Raw genomic sequence first — 18,806 nt, forward strand, 5'->3', positions numbered from 1 at the left:
TGGTTTCATTAATATTGGCAATAATTTAGCTAATATTTTAATTGGGAATTTTACCTTCTTTAAATCATTTCGAAGGTTCTTTATAGTTATACTGATATAACAATTATTAACATAACACTAGCTTTAATTTTTATAAGAGATTTTTCCTTCTTATTATCATAAGCTTTCATTTTCGAAAATGTTTTATAATTATTGGAATTAAGGCTTATTATACGTTCATAGAGAGTCTTATTAAAAATTAAACCGAACGTCTTGGTAAACACTAACGTTAAAGAAACTCACAGTTTCTCCGTGAAAAGAAGAAGCCAAACTTGTGGTTGCTAGAAATCAATTTATTTTCTTAGTACTTAGTATCAGAATGATTGGAGCAAGTCGGTGCTACAGAAAGACGAATAAGTCGTAAACCGTATCAGTAACTGTCAAAAGCTTACTACAAACGCAATGAGAAAACCTATGCTTGCCTGGCAGCTATAACCGCAAGCAGAGAAGTGAATAATTGCTTACATTTAGATTGTTCTTCTTTCAGCATTGACTATTCCTAAAGAGCTGTATATCAATGATTTATCCTTCTTTGAGCTTCCAGTCGTCGTGCAGTTTGCTATCGTCAGAACCACCGCGCTGCTGTTGTGAACGAAAAGCGAAGTTTTCTTATGAGTGTTGTACAAAACACAACTGCGCGACTACTGAAGTATTAAGAATAAAGCCAGAGCCAGCTCGATATGTCTGAAGATGACCAATTAGTAGCAGGTCGAAACGCGTAATATTTGTTTGTCAATTTTTTTTATTAATGACACTTTACACTATAAGTACATTCGTGTCAACACCTAAGTCTGCATTGCTTCATAAACATCAATTACAATATTTAGCGACAAATTTGTCTTGCCGTTTTGAGCGTTTGTTGAATTTGACGATCCATCCTGCGTATTAAAAATTAAGCTGCAATCGTCGTTTTTGACCGAGAAAAGTAAATCAATTTCCACATTTTTCGTTGCACGTTTATCAACCCCCATTGATGGCAATCTTAATATTTTCAAAATATTTTGTTATAGATCCTTGGCATTCACAAATAACCATTGATAATTTCAGAATTTTTGTTATCATGGCAACTTTCTGATCTCGGTAATCATTAATTCCCGAAGATCTTTAGAAAAATATTTGAAATTTTAAATAAACCTAATAAACTGAGATATATAGAAAGAGCTCTTGGAGGCATATCTCCAAGTTATAATTATCATATAACTTCTAGATAGATGTCTTTATAAATCTTAGCTTAACTTAGCTTAGCTTAGACTGACTACACATATCAATGGTTGCTATTCCGTGATTGACCTAAGTCAGTGAAAATGCACAAAGAATCAACTAAAAGTTCGGCTGGGATTGGCCTTAATTTTCTTTAGTGTGCTTAATTCAGTGCCTCTATTTTTATAGGGTCAATAACGGCGCCGGCCACGTCCTTGCAGTCAGGTAGGATTGGGGAAAGGAATGTTAGTGTGTAACCTTTGCTATTTGGATACCGTGTTTGCCTCTGCATCTTCACAAAGGTTACTGAGAGCGATGTTTGTTAATGGGGAGGATCGTTGGGTCACAGGATTCACTTTGATAAGCGATTAGACTATGATGAATAATTATTTGTGAGATATAAACTTGATTATATGTAAATATAATATATTCATTTGATATGAACAATTTCTATGTAGAGGAAAATTATGCCGACACTTGAGGTGACGAACCATTCAAAGTTTGTTGAACAATTACCTAAATGTAACATTCCCAACACTCTTATTCTTATGCCGACACTTACAGTGGCGAACCATCCAAAGTTTGTTGAATAAAGTGAACCTTTCGCAAGTCTACACTTGTAGTGTCGAACCAACCAAAATTTTTTTTTTAATTACAAAGATAAAGGTAAAGATAAAGGTGTTTTTAAAAATAAATTTTAAACATAAATAATTCATGAATCATAGTTTATGTCGACACTCACAATGACGAACCATTCATAGTTTGTTGTAAAATCATATTTTCGTCCCAACGTTGTAACGATTAAATGTGCAGTCATACATATTTTATAGATTAGAAATAGTGACATGAAACGAACTCACCAATTGATCCATCATAATTGACTGAGCAGCAATAATCCACTTTCAGCTTTACTCCTTTGCTCGTCTATATAAAAGCACTCAGAGAAAAAAGGCGCGCGACCCGAGAGGGAAAACAACTGACGACTTCTCGGGTTTTCTTGACGCACTGCCCAGGAGCAAGCGTCAAGGTCGATGAATCAAAAAGAACTAATCAAACGCGGTACTTTTTCACTTTACGCGTCCGACGCGCGACATGTTTGGCCCTGCCCTCATAGCCTGCCCCCGCAGGAGCAAGCGTCAAGGTCGAAAGATCAAACACTTCTCTCTAGAAAGATGTCTTTAAAATTCTATACAAAAATCTTTCTGGACAAACTTGTAGAAAAAATCATCCTTCTAAAAAATCAGGATCGTAAGATACAATGATTTTCATAAACCAAAAGTTGCCATGTTTGTTTTCAGGCCGCCATCTTGGGTTCCAAAATGTTCAATTGAAAGCTATTTTGTTCATCCTGGACCAGCTTGTAGAAAACATCATCGTTCTAAATTATCAGAATCTTTAGATAGCATGATTTTCATTAACCGAAAGTCGCCATCTTGTTTTCTAGGCTACCATCTTAAACTCATGTTCAATTGAAAGCAATTATCAACCTGGAAAAGCTTGTAGAAATAATCATGAATCCTTGGTGATTAGGATCTTGATATAAAATAATTGCCATGAGCCGAAAGTGCTAGATTAACCTTTACGTTACCGGCCGCCGACAAGGCATTTTCAAATAGCTGCCATTTTGTCAATTTCCATTCGATTTTTTTGAAACCACCGTCAGTTTACTTTAAAAAAGTTTCAGTTATGTGTCATCAATGCTGAATTCGGAACCATGCCGGAAATATTCCGGATTGTACTCGGGTCACGAGGGTGCCATATTTGGAAAATGTGATTATTTTATTATTTATTGCAGTTACAACCATGTTATATATAAGAAAATGATCAATTGTTATGATTTCAACATAATTCGAATAAGCTAACCGTTCCGGAACATGATAGCCGGTTTTGCCAGGGCCAGTTTGGGGACATTTCCGTTTCATGTCCAAAACATACCGTGCGACGCACAGTGCGTTGCTCCATAGACAAAAATCAAATTTCAAGTTATTTTGTCCGGCGATAATAAGTATCCACAAGTGTTCATAGATACCATCTACTATTGAAACAAGCATTTATAAGCTATACAAAGCATTAAATCCACTACAACAAGCATCGAAAGTGACACTTGTCGGCATAGCAGAAAAAATCAATTTTGTCGCATGTTTTCAGCATTCCTTCCAATTAGCCAGGAGAGTTTTGAAAACAAACTATTCAATCAAAATCTAAAAGAGAACATGGCTAAACATTGTTTAAGTATATTTGATGTGATAAGAACACCAATTTTAACTTTGAATATAAGAAATCGGCACGTTAAGTTGGCTATGAAATCAAACTTGTGAAATACTAACATGTAACTCTGATTATCGATTCAAAAAAAGTTCCGCCGAGTTCCACGCTAAATCACGCACAGACATGTTTCTCAGAGTGTCCTCTGACAGGTCTAAAAAATACAGCTGCAACTCCCTGCAACTCTTCGAGATTTTTGACTATTTTTAGGTATACTCCTTAACCAGCACAAGTATGAAAATGAGTTGTTAATGATTAAAATCCGAAAAACTTGCAACGCTTTGGGGTCTCGGCTCAACCAGACATTACACCAGAGCAAGTTTATGCTTAAAATAACTTATTGGAAGTGTAATTCCCAAGATTTTAGTCAAATTTTATATTAAAAACTGAAAAATTAAAGAAAATGCGATTTTTTTTTTGCTTCAAGGCGTATAAGTCACTTTTGCAGCTTTGAGTGAGAAGAGACATATTTGCAAATAACTTCTTACATCATTTTGAGCAATAAAAGTACAAATTGCAAAGTTTTTCTTGGAAAACAATGAAATTGGCGCTTGGGACAGTTTTGCGATTATGTGTACAGTATATGTCATTTATGCAAATTGTAGCTCATTTGACCAGAAACAACTTTCCCTTCCATACCAAGGTGCTCAAATGTGTTGATCTTCCAGTTTTGATTTTTGTCCCACATCTCAATACATTCTACGCACTGTGCGACGTCTCAATTTTTATGAATTTGGGAGAACATGTCAATAAACGAAGAAAAACCCCGGTACAAACAGTTGTGGCCACTCCAGATCTCCTGGCACAGGTTCCACGAGGGCTTCTTTGGGGACATTCATGTTTTATGTCCAAAACAAACCGTGCGACGTATCAATCTTCATGAATTCGAGGGAACTTGTCAATAAACGAAGATTTGGCCACTCCAGAACAATACAATTTGAATTGGGGCTTATTAAGTTTCAAGCTTCAAAAATAAAAAAAAAAATCAAACATAAAAAAAAAATAAAAAATGTATTAAGAATTTGTAAGTAAAATCCTTGCGGATAATGAGCATGAGCTCAAGCATAGATGCCTGCTTCGTAGTTGCACTCCGTTATTGACCGGAGCAGTCGAAGATGCACAGAGATTTAATAAACGGGGCTTGGGATTAGCGAACCATTCTCAAAGAGCACAAATCGAGAGTTCAAAGACTGAATGTATCCCTGAATCTCCACAATTGTTTTGGAAAGTACATTGCACATTGGTCCACGGATCAAAATTAAGTGGAATGAATTTATCACTTGAAAAATATAAGAGATAGGGTTCTGGTGTCTTCTGAACATTTGTTTGTCTGGTCAAGGCGCGTTATACGCAAAAGTGTCCTAAGCGCCAAATTTCATAGCTTTCGAAATTCTCTCTCAAACTTTTTTGTTTCAAAAGATAGCGCAACAAAATTATCTTCAATATTGAAGATTATAGAAAACATGAAAACTTTGTAGAACATCATTTTTTTCTATATCTGATAGTTTTAGAGATATAGGTCCCTTTAGAACTTTATGGTGAAAAATTGGTTTTTCCTCAATACTAACGAAAATTTCAATTTTTCAGGCCTGCTATGTTCTAAGGAGTTTCAGATATGAACAAAATTCACATTTTCTCTGAAGACGTCATACCTCTAAAATTTTCATATGAAAATAAATAAGCGTTTTTGAAGTTTTTTCATTCACTTTTTCAAGCGTAACATTTCGAAATGGCGCAAGGAAAATCAAAAACTTTTCCTGCTACATGAATAAGCATATCTTAAAGTATATTTTAAGAAACTTTGGTGATGGTGATTTTCGATTTTCTCAGATTAATGTGTTTTGAACTATCCCTTAATTTCAATAGAAAACACTTCTTGTTCATGCTAAGAATGATTCATTATTTATGAATGTATTACAAAATGTTCGACTGTTTTTGAATTAGAATCTCAAGAAGTTGAAAAAATCTGTTTTCTAAGTAAAATTAAGGGATAAGTTGTTAATTTATTCCACTTAATTTTGCTACGTGGACCAATGTGCATTGGGTTAGTGGGTGTTTCCGTTCCCATCGCTCGCTCCAGCTGGAGCAAGCAATACAATCGATGGACCAAACATTTTTGACTGGATTACACTACTTTTCCTTCGCACTGCGCGAACCGGACACGTCTGATTTCTATTGCATCGCTCCCCCCGTAGGGGCAAGCGACGCAATCGATGGACCGAACACAAGGATTTTCCTATAGATTATCCTTTGCGGATAATAGAAAAAATCTCGAATGGACTCCAAATTTGATAATTGATGGCTAGATTATTGTTCAATTTCTGATCAAATCCTCAACATATACTAAGCAAAATTTTGTATTATGTTGCACATGGAATTCCTTCATTCATGAATAAGCGGTACGATTGACGGAACCGACGTTTGATCAAATTTACTGTTCTTTAAATGGGCAATAGGTTGTTTTTTATACTGTTCAAACAGTTATTGGCAGTGAATATGCCAAAGGTCAGTAAGCCAAAGGGATTCCATAAATCATAAGACAACTGTTATGGTGCATTCATGAGAAGTTCCAAAGCGAATTTTATTTAAGTTTTTATCAAAAAATTTATTGAGAACCCTGAGTAATTAATGGAAAATTTTCTTCGAAGTTTACAAAAGATTCATGGTAACATTCTAGCCAAAACCCTTTTAGGATTCTTGTTGGATTTCTGATGATGTTCGAAACAAAGTTCTGGAGGATTCCATGTTAGTTTTCTTCTCAGCTTTCTTCTGAGTTTTAACTAGTTGCACAGTGCATTCCTGGCATATTCATGAAGATCTGCATAACAGATTTTCTAAAAATCGTGGAAAATATCTGTTCAGAAAGATCCTGCCTAAGACTGCATCAGTGATGAGGAGCCACATCAGTTTGTACGTATTTTATTCTAGATTTATTTGAATACTTTTCATCATTTTCATTATGCTTTACCCGTGGCACATCATGTTTTGTTAAAATAACGGAAAATTTTCAAAAAAGGTTTTCGGCGAAACCTATTCCTTGTGCTCTGAAGTAGCCAGATCTGTTAGGAGCGAGGTCATTCTTCATTTATTGACATATCATTTCCTAACGGTAATGTCATAAAATAGGCCTTTCTGGAACCTGTACATGATGCTCAGGAGTGGAAACACAGGGTCTATTCCTCATTAATTGACATATTCTGTCGAATTTATGTAGATTGAAACGTTGCACAATACGTTTTGGACATAAAACTGAAATGTCGCCAAAGAGGCCTTGGCGGAACCAGTACCAGGTGCTTAGGAGGACCTAATTAGTTGATACCTAGTTCATACTTCATGAATTGACATGTTCTTTCGAATTCACGAAGATTGACATGTCACACGGTTTGTTATGGATATAAAACAGAAATATCTCCAAGGAGGCCATGGTGGAACCTAGGACAGTACGTGACAGCTCAACTAAGACTGCCCCGTTGTGTTTCAGTCGTTAAGCTTGACGATACAAAAGCCAGTGTTGTTACCAGTATTCTTTTGAAGCAAATCTTGTGAACATATTCAAATATAAAGGCTCATAATTTGATTGTTTCTTGTGCGATTCATTCATTTAGTGCATTAAGGATGCTATATTAAAAAACAAATCAGGTTTTAATTCAAGACCGACGATAATTTAGAGAGAATTGACACAATTTTCATTATATTGGTCTCAATTAGGCATTTTTATGTATTTTAACATTGAAGGAGCACATGCTTTGAACCTAGCATCGAATATGAATAGATTTGAAACAAAAAGATGTTATTGAAAATTTCCAAATTTTCGATGAAAACTCTAACCAATGAACTAGCAACACGGCCGAACTAGCAACAAAGTGCCCTGTTGCAATCAAACTCAACGATGTGAAAGTAGGCCTTTGCCAAAACGACCAATGAGAAGTGGTCTTTTTTGACAGGCAATTGGTTTCATTTCTGTACTTTGACCTGTCCGGTCTTGTCTTAGGGTGGAACCTGTGCCTGGAGCTATGGAGTGGCCACATCACATGTTAATAAGTTGATTCTTCTTTTATTGACATGTTTTTTTACAATTCACAAAGATTGAGACAGAAGCAGAAATATCCCCAAAGAAGCAATTATGGAACCTGTGCCAGAAGCTCTGGACTGGCCAAATCTTTTATTATCGTGTTATTTTTCATTTATTGTCAAGTTATTTAAAATTCATTAAGATTGAGAAGTCGCACGGTATGTTTTTGGACATAAAATGGAAATGTTCCCCAAGAAGCGCTCGTGGAACCTGTGCCTGGAGATCTGGAGTGGCCATATCTATTCGTACCGAGCTTTTTCTTCTTCTATTGACAAGTTCTCTCGAATTCACGAAGATTGATAGTCGCACGGTATGTTTCCGACAAATAACGGAAATGTCCTCAAAGAGTGTCTGGCGGAACCTGTATCAGGTGCTCTGGAGTAGCCAATTGTATTGAAATTTAGTTTATTCTTCCTTTATTGACATGTTCCCCCGAATTCATGAAGATTGATATGTCGCACGGTATGTTTTGCACATGAAACGGAAATGTCCCCAACTGGTGCTGGTGGAACCGTCTACGATGTTCCGGAACGGTCCACTTATTCAAACTATGTTGAAATGATGGCAATCGACCACGGTTTACATAAAAACTTTAGTGTTGTAGCTGAAATAAATAAAAAAAAATCACATTTCCAGAATTTGGCACCCTCGTGACCCGAGTACAACCCGGAATATCTCCCGCATGGTTCCGAATACAGAATTGTCCATTTGTGACAAATGACTGAAACCTTTTTAGAGTAAACAGAGGGTAGTTTCAAAACAATCGAATGGAAATTGACGAAATGGCAGCTGTTTGAAAATGCCTTGTCGGAGGCCGGTAACGTAAAGGTTAATTTAAAGCAGAATCTATATGGCAAAAATAATGTACGTTTATATAGCTTCGTGGTAACCTGGGTAAACTTATTATTTCACTATAGGTCTTTTTTTAAAGTTTGTCTCGAAAACTAAACATCAAATTTGCGTCATCTCACCTCATGTACAATAGATGGCAAACATAGTGAAGTCTTATGTTAAGCTGGGGGATGCGAAATGGAAATCAATAAGCAGCCAGGCTGCTGTCAATCTTAAATTTTCGTAAAAATGATCTGAGTGTGCCTAGAAATGTGTGGTCATGATTTAGCCACTCTAAAAAATGTTATACAATTTATATAACACAAAGACCACCAACTGTTAAGAAAAGTTGTAATTAGTCTAAATTATGCATGAGAATTTTACAATTTTTCTGAAATATATTTCTAACTTACATACGGCTAGCAACTTTCTGATTTAGTATATTTATTGGGTTAATTGCCTACACCGAAATGATGGAGATTGGTGAGAAGTATTTTAAGGGTGAACTTTTACTGTGGTTTCCTGCGAGACAATCAAACAAACAACGGTTAGCACTCGTGGAAAAGTTTGTGTTCAATTTGAACAACCGAAATGTTCGAGAGATCGAAGCGTGCCGTGCTTCAAATCGGACGCGAACATGTTTTTACTGCTGTCAAATTAAAAAAAAAAAACAAATCTTTCCGGTTTTAATATCTAATAATATTAGAAAACAATTGTTATGTTCAAAAAGTGAAAAAGTGATAGTGGAAAAATTGAAGAATGGAAGTGATTTCGTTGACTCGTGTTTTAGGTATTGTGAATCAAATGGTTTTTGGCTGTCTCATGCTTTGCAACGAACCGTCCGGAATTTACATGCAACACAGGATTTCAGAGAACCAATCCGGTGAGTTTGTTCCAGTTTGATACTTTTTTTTTTGTAAGTTTTAGGGACCGTATTATTTGTGCGTTGTGGAACTCCGGTCGATTCTTGAACGAAAAATATTTTTTCGGAGTTACCGTCAGCCCCGTCTTTTGATTCCGGGGGCTACTTTGGACACTCACGATTTGGATTTATTTCCAGCATAAATATTAATCTGAGCCATTTTGTGTCTTCAGCACTTTTATTAACCAATTTATGTTCAACAATCAGGCATGAATACTTTTTGGAACAACATCAACAATAACAGGATAAACAAGATAATATATCAAAAAAGTCCAAACAAATATTCACAAGCTACTAAACATTTGCTATGTAAACATTGTATGAATTTTCCACATATCGTGGAAAGTTGTTGGGAACATCACAAAACTATCAAATCGTCATGATTCAAAGAAATTTGTGATAAATTTATGTTGAAAGTTGGTTTTAAGAAAAATAAATGATCAAATGTCTTAATTTTACGACTCATATTTAATTACAAAGTGTTGGTCTCTATATTTTACAACACAATAAAAAATAAACAAAGGATTAAGAAAAGTAAATAATTGTAAAACATATATATTTCAACTCGTATAAACAGTAATCTCACAACATAATCCTTAAAAAATATTATTCAGTCATATTTTACATGAATCTGCTATACAAAGCAATGGTATCCTTCAACTGCTAAAAAAAACTACTCTTACGCCATCTCAAAACTATTAAGAGCCAAAATGCATCTAACAAAAGCAAACTTTTATTGTTTATGATCTTGTGAATCATTATTCTGATACTTCATGGATTGTATTTGGAATAAAAGCTACTTTCAGTTACAGGAATTAATTAGATTCTTCTACATATAGTTCATATAACATTAAGAATCAGAACGAATATTTCTGTACAAAGTTATTTATTCATCGCAGTACTTGATAGTTACACAATTCGTTTGCATCAACTTGAACAATCAAGCATAAGTCGATATTTATCAGCTGACATTTAAAAGGAAGTAAACATATCATCATGCAAACTAAAAATTATGAATAGCATGTTTTTGTGAAAAGTATTGTATAGGTATGTGTAGTTTTTTCAAGCTTTACAATTTTCTAAATTATGTATATCATTGAAAAACATTCGAAAACATTACAATGAACGATAATCAATAGTATCAGTTTGAAATGTATGATGAAAAATCATTTTACTATCAAAACGTATTAATTTCAAAAAGTGTCCAAAGTAGCCCCTTTTTTGTCTCGAAGGACACATTTTTTTCGCTATTCAAGCAACTTTTTTGTTTATTGATGGATTTGCCTCATATTTTGCACATTGGTTACTTACAAATACAACTTAAATATGCGCAAGAGTTATCGAAATCTATCTATAATTCACAGAGCTACAAATCCTCAAAGTTGAAAAATGTGGAAATAATGTCAAAAGAAGCCCCGTTTGACGGTATATATTTTTGTTCGATTCGCGTGTTCTGTTCGGGCGGGTGTTACGCAGCTTACAATGGATTGTGAGTGCTTTTTGAACCGTTCGATGACCCTGGAGGGATCGATTCTGCTTTTTGTATAATTCTGAGCAGAAAAACATATTGTGTTGTCCTCACTGTTTAGTTCAAACGCGCTTCCTTCCTTTTTTCGATTATCCTAGAAACTGTACCATCGGTCCTTTTTTTATTGGTATTTTTTTACGGTCAGCTTTGTTTGTGTTTTACGCGCATTATTATCATTTTTTTACAGACGATGACCCTGGAGGGCTCGGTTTTGTTCTTTACTGGCTATTGAGCAAAAAAATATTACCGCACAATCAAAAATCATTACTCTAAATACTATTTATACAATAAATAAACTGTTGCTTTCTCTTTTGATTGCCGGAATTCAAAAGACTAAATAATTACCACCTAATCACAATTGCTCTGGGTCCATCGCTAGCTTTTCAAGCGAATCCTGACGTAACCTTATACCCCTCCCAACCCCCAACTCCGTAGCACTTATGAGGGCGTCGCTGAGTCGGTGGCCTCTCATTAAGTAAGTGCTACATCAACATATCCTTCCCCTATCCTAAGTTACGGTAAAGATGGGCGTGGCCGGGAATAGCAATATTCATGCGTTTAATATTCTTGTTTATGATTAGAACAAGGTATACTCCCCTGCCTTGTTCCTGAAAGCAGTCAGGATGAGATTATTAAAAAGAAACATGAATGTTGCTAGCATCCAATCTACGAAGTATACCGTAACTACGCTAACGCTAACGCTAACGCTAACGCTAACGCTAACGCTTATTTGAACAACCGAAATGTTCGAGTCCGCACCCCTAGATGTTAAGTATATCCGATATCAATTTTAGGTACTTCATACAAAGTGAATATGGAAGGTGAGAGCTTCATTTACTTAGAATTATATTTACGTACCCCTGACCCATTAGGTAAGTAGAGGTTTCAGTGTAATTTGCCGCTTTTCAATCAACTTTGCGACATGAACGTAATTCATAAAGAAAAAGCACCACACTGAGAAAAATCTACACGTCAAGGTCGTGTGTTTTACTTATAGATTTGCGCAATGAGGAAAACCACATGATTTGAGTGTGGTAGCCATATGGATTTCATCATTGATTTCACGGTATCATAACATGTGTATCAACATTAGGTTGTCATGTGAAACAAACATGAATTTCCAAAAATTAAATCATGAAAACCAACTGATTTGCTTATTGAATTCGAAATGTAGTAGCTTTAGATAGTCATGTGTGATAGAACATAAATGTCAAGGGACTGAAAGAAGAAATTTGGTAGAAAAACTTTTGCTCCCCAAAATATGGATCCGTGGCTCCTCTGCTTGTCGCAAGCTCTCTACATTTTTTTTTTCAAACCCGTGAGCCAGCAACAAGCGGGGCGCCGCAAATCCATACTTTGGGAAGCCAGGGATAAGCATATTCCATTTTTTTCGAAACTGAAAGCCAGGAAAATCTGATAGTGGAATCCGATTTTTCTACTAAACTATACTTTATAATCAATGTTTTCTTATAGAAAGGTAGAACTCTCGTACATCGGTCAACTTCACTAATAAAAGAAAAATCGAATTCACAAATTTTCATCTAACACTTTCAGCTTCAAAATTTGCTTCTTCTCTTTGGAATCATGATTATGACTGTCGTTCGACATCGAATTCACAAATTTTCATCTAACACTTTCAGCTTCAAAATTTGCTTCTTCTCTTTGGAATCATGATTATGACTGTCGTTCGACACGAGGTCCAACCGCAATTCAGTTCACTATGCATCCCATGGGTTGATCACAAACAATTTAGAAGCTTTGAACATGGAAATCGATAGCATAGCTCATGGATTTCATCATAACAATCTCATTGCGCAAATCAATGAATCGACCAACTTGAACATGATGATTATGACACAAGGTAACCATAGGCAAAACACACTGAATCCGTGTTGGAGTGATGATCTATGCGTCCATAGGTTGACACATACGAATCTGAAGAGAAAGCTTCGGGAACTTATGTGGAAAAAATATGGAATCCCTGTTGTCGGTTGATGAATCAATCCATGAAGCAAAACACAGGAATTTAATGTGTAACATACACGAAGTTTGCAAGAAAATCATAGCAAATCGATATGGACGTTCATGAATCGATCCATAATTTTAAACACACAGATCGAGCGTGTGGATTTTTATCAGTGCACTTTCATCTCTGAATCTATGCGTCCGAGTCCCACGTTGAAATCCAACCGACTCAACTTGTTGCCAGTTATAGCCCAAGATGATGATGTAATATTTCAGTAGCATGAATTTTCAAGAGTGCCACTTTTGGACAAAACCCGTTGCGAGGAACATTTTTATAACCGTCGTATCATGGAGGAAGGCTTCAAGTTCCGTCACGCTGCGGCTGTTGCGTAAACATCGGTCTTGGGTCCTGAAGCGAAAAAGTCTTTCAAGTTTTTCTGCTTTCCAGGCGCTGGTCCTAGTTGGAAAACACGTGAAATGGAAACCGTTGCGTTCTGGGGCGGTACCTTTTTTATTCGCATGAAATGCAAGTTAATTAGCGTTGGCAATTACGTGTTACTTTTGTCACCTTTGATTTCGCTTTCTGTGTTCAGTGGTTTGAAACTTACGTCAGATCCACGTGCCCAGTTGGCTACGACGGTGTTGCAGTGCGTTGCCTTTATCTGGAAACAGGGTTGTCCATGCCGCCTGGATAACATTTCGAGCTCATTAGAAAGTCCTTGGCACTCGTACAGGATCATGTGATTTAGGAAAAGCACGCTGGTCGATGAATCAAATACCGGTTCGTACTGTAAGGAGAAAGCAATTGAAACACGTTTAAGTAAATTTGAAGGAGGAGATGGATATTTTTTATCATTATAAGTATCCGCTAGATCGATGGAATCGTTTTCAACCAAATTACACTCTTCACGATAATCTCAAATCAATTTAAACCGCAACCGTTGCCTTCCAAACCACAGAAGCACTCCACGGTTTCTTCTCTTCCGAGAAAGGAAATGAAATTTTTACAACTTTCTTATCTTTTCCTTTGACGGTTTTTGCTCACTTCGTCGGTAACCAGAAGCCACTCACGGCACACAAATCTACGATCATTTTTCTTTCTCCAGTGGTCTCTGGATATTTCCTCTCTACAAGCGGCAGCCGGGGAAAAAATATTCACTTCTTACAGAACCAACTCACACAAACAGTCACTCTTGGGGCAAAGCACATTCCAACATCCGTATCTCGAGCGCCATTTTTATCTTCGACACTCGCCCGTCAATTTCCTCCCCCGCGTTATCGCCATTCATTGCAAACGTCATGAGGTTGGTTTCTATATAGGTAAGTAAGCACACCCAGCTCAAACATCGGCTCCAACTCTTTGATACCTTCCCCAAAGGAGCACCGAGGACAGGAGGTGGAAAAAAGCGAAAGCATGGCACCCGGAGCATCATATATCACTGTAATGACGGCGGAAATTGGAAGTATACACATCCATTCCGTCTCTGTCACTATCAAATTTATACACATTATAAATAAATTTTCTCGGCTTCGATCCTTGCGGTCGGTCCCAGCATCATCGGATTGCATCCGAAGAAAAATTTCTGCAACTTGTTATCGCACTACTGACTGGTGGCTTCTCGTGTTCTGCTTCGACATACTCAAGCATGCTCGGGGAAATCAAGAAGAACTTATACATTCTCCGGGGAAAAATGGTGGTAAATGTAAAACATTCCGCCGGAAATTGAATGACAAGAATTTTATTTAAGTGAGATAATAAGGAATTGAGACCAAACAGCGTGACATGGGAATAATAAGTCGAAGGTGTATCTTTATCGAAGACATGACACCGGTGTTGAATCATTTCTTTTTTCTTCATTGCAGGTAAGTCGGACACATACATCTAACATGTTTCATCAGCTACAGAAGACAGTACTCCAAACGCTACCTACAATTGATATTGAAAACTAACAGTTTCAGAAGCCATCATCTTAATGCTAGACTACACTAATTAATGACCCATCGTGCAACGCGTTGCGACACAATCAAAATAGTTCCTAACGAAAAGTTCTCAAGACTGAAGCAGGCATCGAACCCAAAGTCCTTAGCACGTCAAAACGCACGGCGGTGAAATCCAATCTCCACAAACTTTACTCAATAATGTTCAGCCCTTTTAAGGGTTAAATGAACCCCTGTAGAAATTCCTAGCAGATTGAAGAAATATTGACACAAGTCGTGAAACTTTGCAATAAGAAGCGATTCGGTACAACGCATATCGGGACCAAATAAGAGCTTTGTAGCTTTCAAAAACCTCCACTGTAGAAGTGAATCAAAAGTGCCAAGAATAGGATCCGGCTCCCTATCACTGTATAAAATTTCAGGAAGAATCTCTGCTGGTTTAACTTAAAAAAGCTTTCCTAGAGTAATTACTGGAAGAATTGTCAGTAGAATTCATTAAACAATCTCTGGAAGAAATCTCAGAGGAATCAGTGAAGAAATTTCTGAAAATATCTCTTGAGTAATCAAATACGAAATACTGAAGGAATCACAAGATGAATAAATGAATGAAATGCATGAGGAATTTCTGGAGAGTTTTTTGAAATTCTTCCTGAGACTACCAGAAGAAATATCTTGAGTAATTATTTAGGGCCTTAACCTTACGAAGCGCAGAAAAGAGTGACTATTTGCAACATAACCCGAGCAGAAGAAAATAACTTCTGAATACCAAACTAAGGTATTCCATACCAGATAATTTCCAATACTAACAACCTGAATAAGGTATGAATGAGCCCTGCATAAGAGGTAAAATACCTCACATAATATCTCAAGCATATTCTACGAACACCAAACTGATAACTAAATCAGGTATTGTAATACCTCAATAAAACTTGATGGATTTTCATATAAAAGTGAAATTTTTAGTTCAATATCTCCAGCAGACCTCAATAGCTGTTCAATACCTCAATGAAGTATTTTTAATTGTTTTGAAGATTTTTTTCAATACCATAATAATACCAAATTGAGGTATTGACACCTGAACAATACCTATTTTTGGTATGATACCAAAATGTGGTATGCATAAGTTATTGGGGAGTTATTTGTTCCTCCTCGGGTAGCGATGGAAGAAGGTGAAAAGATATGGAATTAATAATAATCAGCTTCGATGTTAAACGAAGTTAAACACATGTTGAAATGCAATTTTAGTTAAAGTGGAAACAATCAAACTTTTAGGCTTAATGCAACTGAACTGACACGAGAAATGATGCTGGTGCCTTCCCTGAGACCTAATTGAACCAATATTAGAGAGACATGTTATGGGTACTGATCATGGAATTCCTGGAGTTGTTCTAATCCCTACATGAATTTTTGAACGTTTCATTTAAGGAACTCTTTAATTGATGGCAGGTGGAATTTTTTTGGAGCCATCTCTGAAGGTATTCTTAGGCGAAATTCTGGAGGAAATCTTGAAGTAATCCCTAAAGGAATTGCAGAAGCAATTACTGGTAGTAGGAATTGGCAATCCCGTCATGAATTATTACTTTTACCGGAGGAATAGGTTTGTGAAGGAGCACCTTAGGAGTTCCTGATGAAATATTTGGAGGAGTTTTTTCAGGAATTCCAAGAGTTATTCTGAAGACTATGTTGAGAGAAAAATTTAAAAAAGAAGGAGAAAAAGTTCACCTCACAGGTGACTCGTAAATCACGCGGGTTCAAGCTTACCGTGCCAAAGAATGAATGGTTAGGGGGAGTGTAAATGAAACCTAACTGTGAACGGAGCTTGTAAAGTACCAGGGCGCCCTCCACAGTATCGTGTTCTTTTTGTGCTACCCGGAGCTATGGTGCAGGCGACTTTATGTGTCTTTGAGCTGATTATGATTCTTCCCCAGACAACCAGAATGTACGTATAACGAAATCACCTTTTGCGTTATGCGATGCTTATATGCGCAAAGTTTCACGTATAAGATGTTGCGAAAAGGCCCTACACGTACAAAAGTGGAGGCGATATACGTGCATATTTTATATGATGAAAAGTAACATGCAATGCGAGTGTGTAAATTTTCTTACGAACTTGTCTGTACTCTTATGCGACTTAATTTATCATAACAAATTGATTTGACAGCTGCTACGGATTGATCCGACCTACTTTGTACAAGTATACGGGACGAAACGAAATGTACAAATGAACTCAGAAAATAGCATTTTATGCGAGGAAACTCATCGATCGAACGATATCATCCACCATGTAGTCCGGGTGTGATGTGATTTGGAACTATAAAGATGTTGAAAAAGGTGGAAAATTCGAAAATGGTGCAGATGCATGAATCACGGGTTGTATCAAGTGTACAAAGATGCGAATACTATCAAGCGTGTAAAATATGGCAGACTTCAGTGGGCTGGTCACTTAGTGCGAAAGTCGGAAGAAAGAATTGCGAAAATAATTTTCAGCAGGGAACCGGGCAGAGGTCAGCGGCTTCGGGGAAGACAACAAATACGCTGGCTCTATGCAGTGGAAGAGGACCTGGCGACCCTAAACGTTTGGGGCAATTGGAGAAGTTTTGCCCAACACCGACGAAGATGGAGCTCTACAATACGCCCGGCAATGGCGTGACGCTACGTTGTAGCCATCAAGGTATCAAGGTAGGTAAAGATGTTGAAATTTAGTTTAAATTTTCACCTTTATGGTATCGCAGTGTATTCTGTGCTTTTCGCCTTTGGCGACTATTAAGAGATTCCGATCTGTTTTTTTTTTCGCTGCTGGTTTTTTTGTGTGCTGAGATTGTAAAAAGCTTAATCCTGCCTAGTTTGGTTAATGGCTACGGTGAGGATAGCTCAGACCAATTTCAGCATAAAAGAACAGCAATATTTAACAATTTATAGACCTATGCAAAATGCTACAGTTCAAATGCCGTTCATTCAAGCACCTTACTTTCGTAAGAGATTCTTCTATCTTGCTATCTTTAAGGACCCAGTTGACGAATTGACATGTATCAGATAATAAATCAACCATCGCTTTGAACACTTGAATACAAATTCGCAGACTTTGAATTTTTTATACCCTAAACTAATTCCTAGAGATTTGGATGTTTCCACTTTGGGACACAATTGTCCTTGCTCCAAGTGATCTCACAGTTACTTGTCACGTTCCTTATAAGAAATTTTCCACACAACACTCTTCACATGAAGAGTGGCTATTTGTAAAGAAGTTTGTCAGATAGTTAGGCTGCTATGAAAGCTCTTTGCTTCGGACAACTCAATGTCTATGCTTGTTATCGCATTTCGAAAATTGAGAAACTGGATTCAGTCGATTGTACCCCGTTTGGCACAAACTCGTTTAGCATAAGGCCGTTTGGCATAAAGTTCGTTTGGTGTAATGGATGATTTGAAATGAACAGATGCAAACACAAAACATTTCATACATCAGGGATTTTTTTTGCATTTTTTAAAAATAGACAAACTAATTTATTTTACTTGAACACCTTGGTGCCATCGGGCTATTAGTAAACATCTCTGACTTGTCTTTTAACAATCGAGGTATTAGCTCAGAGCAATTTAAGTTATGTGTATGTTCGATTTTTTTCAGTTCAACCAATTGAAAAATGAAATCCAGAGAAGAGTTTTGGATTAATTTATCAACAGTCATAGGAGAAGTCGATACCTTCTGATTGTTATATATTATTTTTGTTATGGCTTCAGCGATCATGCGACTCGAAGGTAAAGTGAGTCTATAGAAGATTTTTGCAAATGATGGAAATGAATAGGTGGATAGGCGTCGCAAGGGAGCGACAAGATTTAATTTTTTATTAGGTGTCGGAAATTGAGCAAGCAGTTTCAGAGTCAGTAAGCATCGGAGCGTCCTGTATTCTACCGAGCTTCTCTACTGGAAAAGTGTAGACTCAAAGCTTTGAGCTTTGCTACCAATGCAGGCATGACACATTCATCAAAAAATGGCATCAAGAAATTTTCACTTCAAACGCTACTGAACTTATACAAGGCAAGTAGATGAT

General features: G+C 36.7%; 1 protein-coding gene across 2 annotated transcripts in view; it reads right to left on the minus strand.

The window, feature by feature from the left end:
• LOC5574699 (MOXD1 homolog 2) overlaps positions 1-18,806 on the minus strand; it is a 383,444-nt gene that overhangs the window by 117,822 nt on the left and 246,816 nt on the right. For both annotated transcript variants that reach the window (XM_021855282.1, XM_021855283.1), the window contains exon 5: positions 13,431-13,610. In XM_021855282.1, the coding sequence (XP_021710974.1) occupies positions 13,431-13,610 (180 nt within the window). The remainder of the gene's footprint in view (positions 1-13,430; positions 13,611-18,806) is intronic.

This window comes from Aedes aegypti, chromosome 3 (genome assembly GCF_002204515.2).
Source record: "Aedes aegypti strain LVP_AGWG chromosome 3, AaegL5.0 Primary Assembly, whole genome shotgun sequence".
Lineage (NCBI taxonomy): Eukaryota > Metazoa > Arthropoda > Insecta > Diptera > Culicidae > Aedes > Aedes aegypti.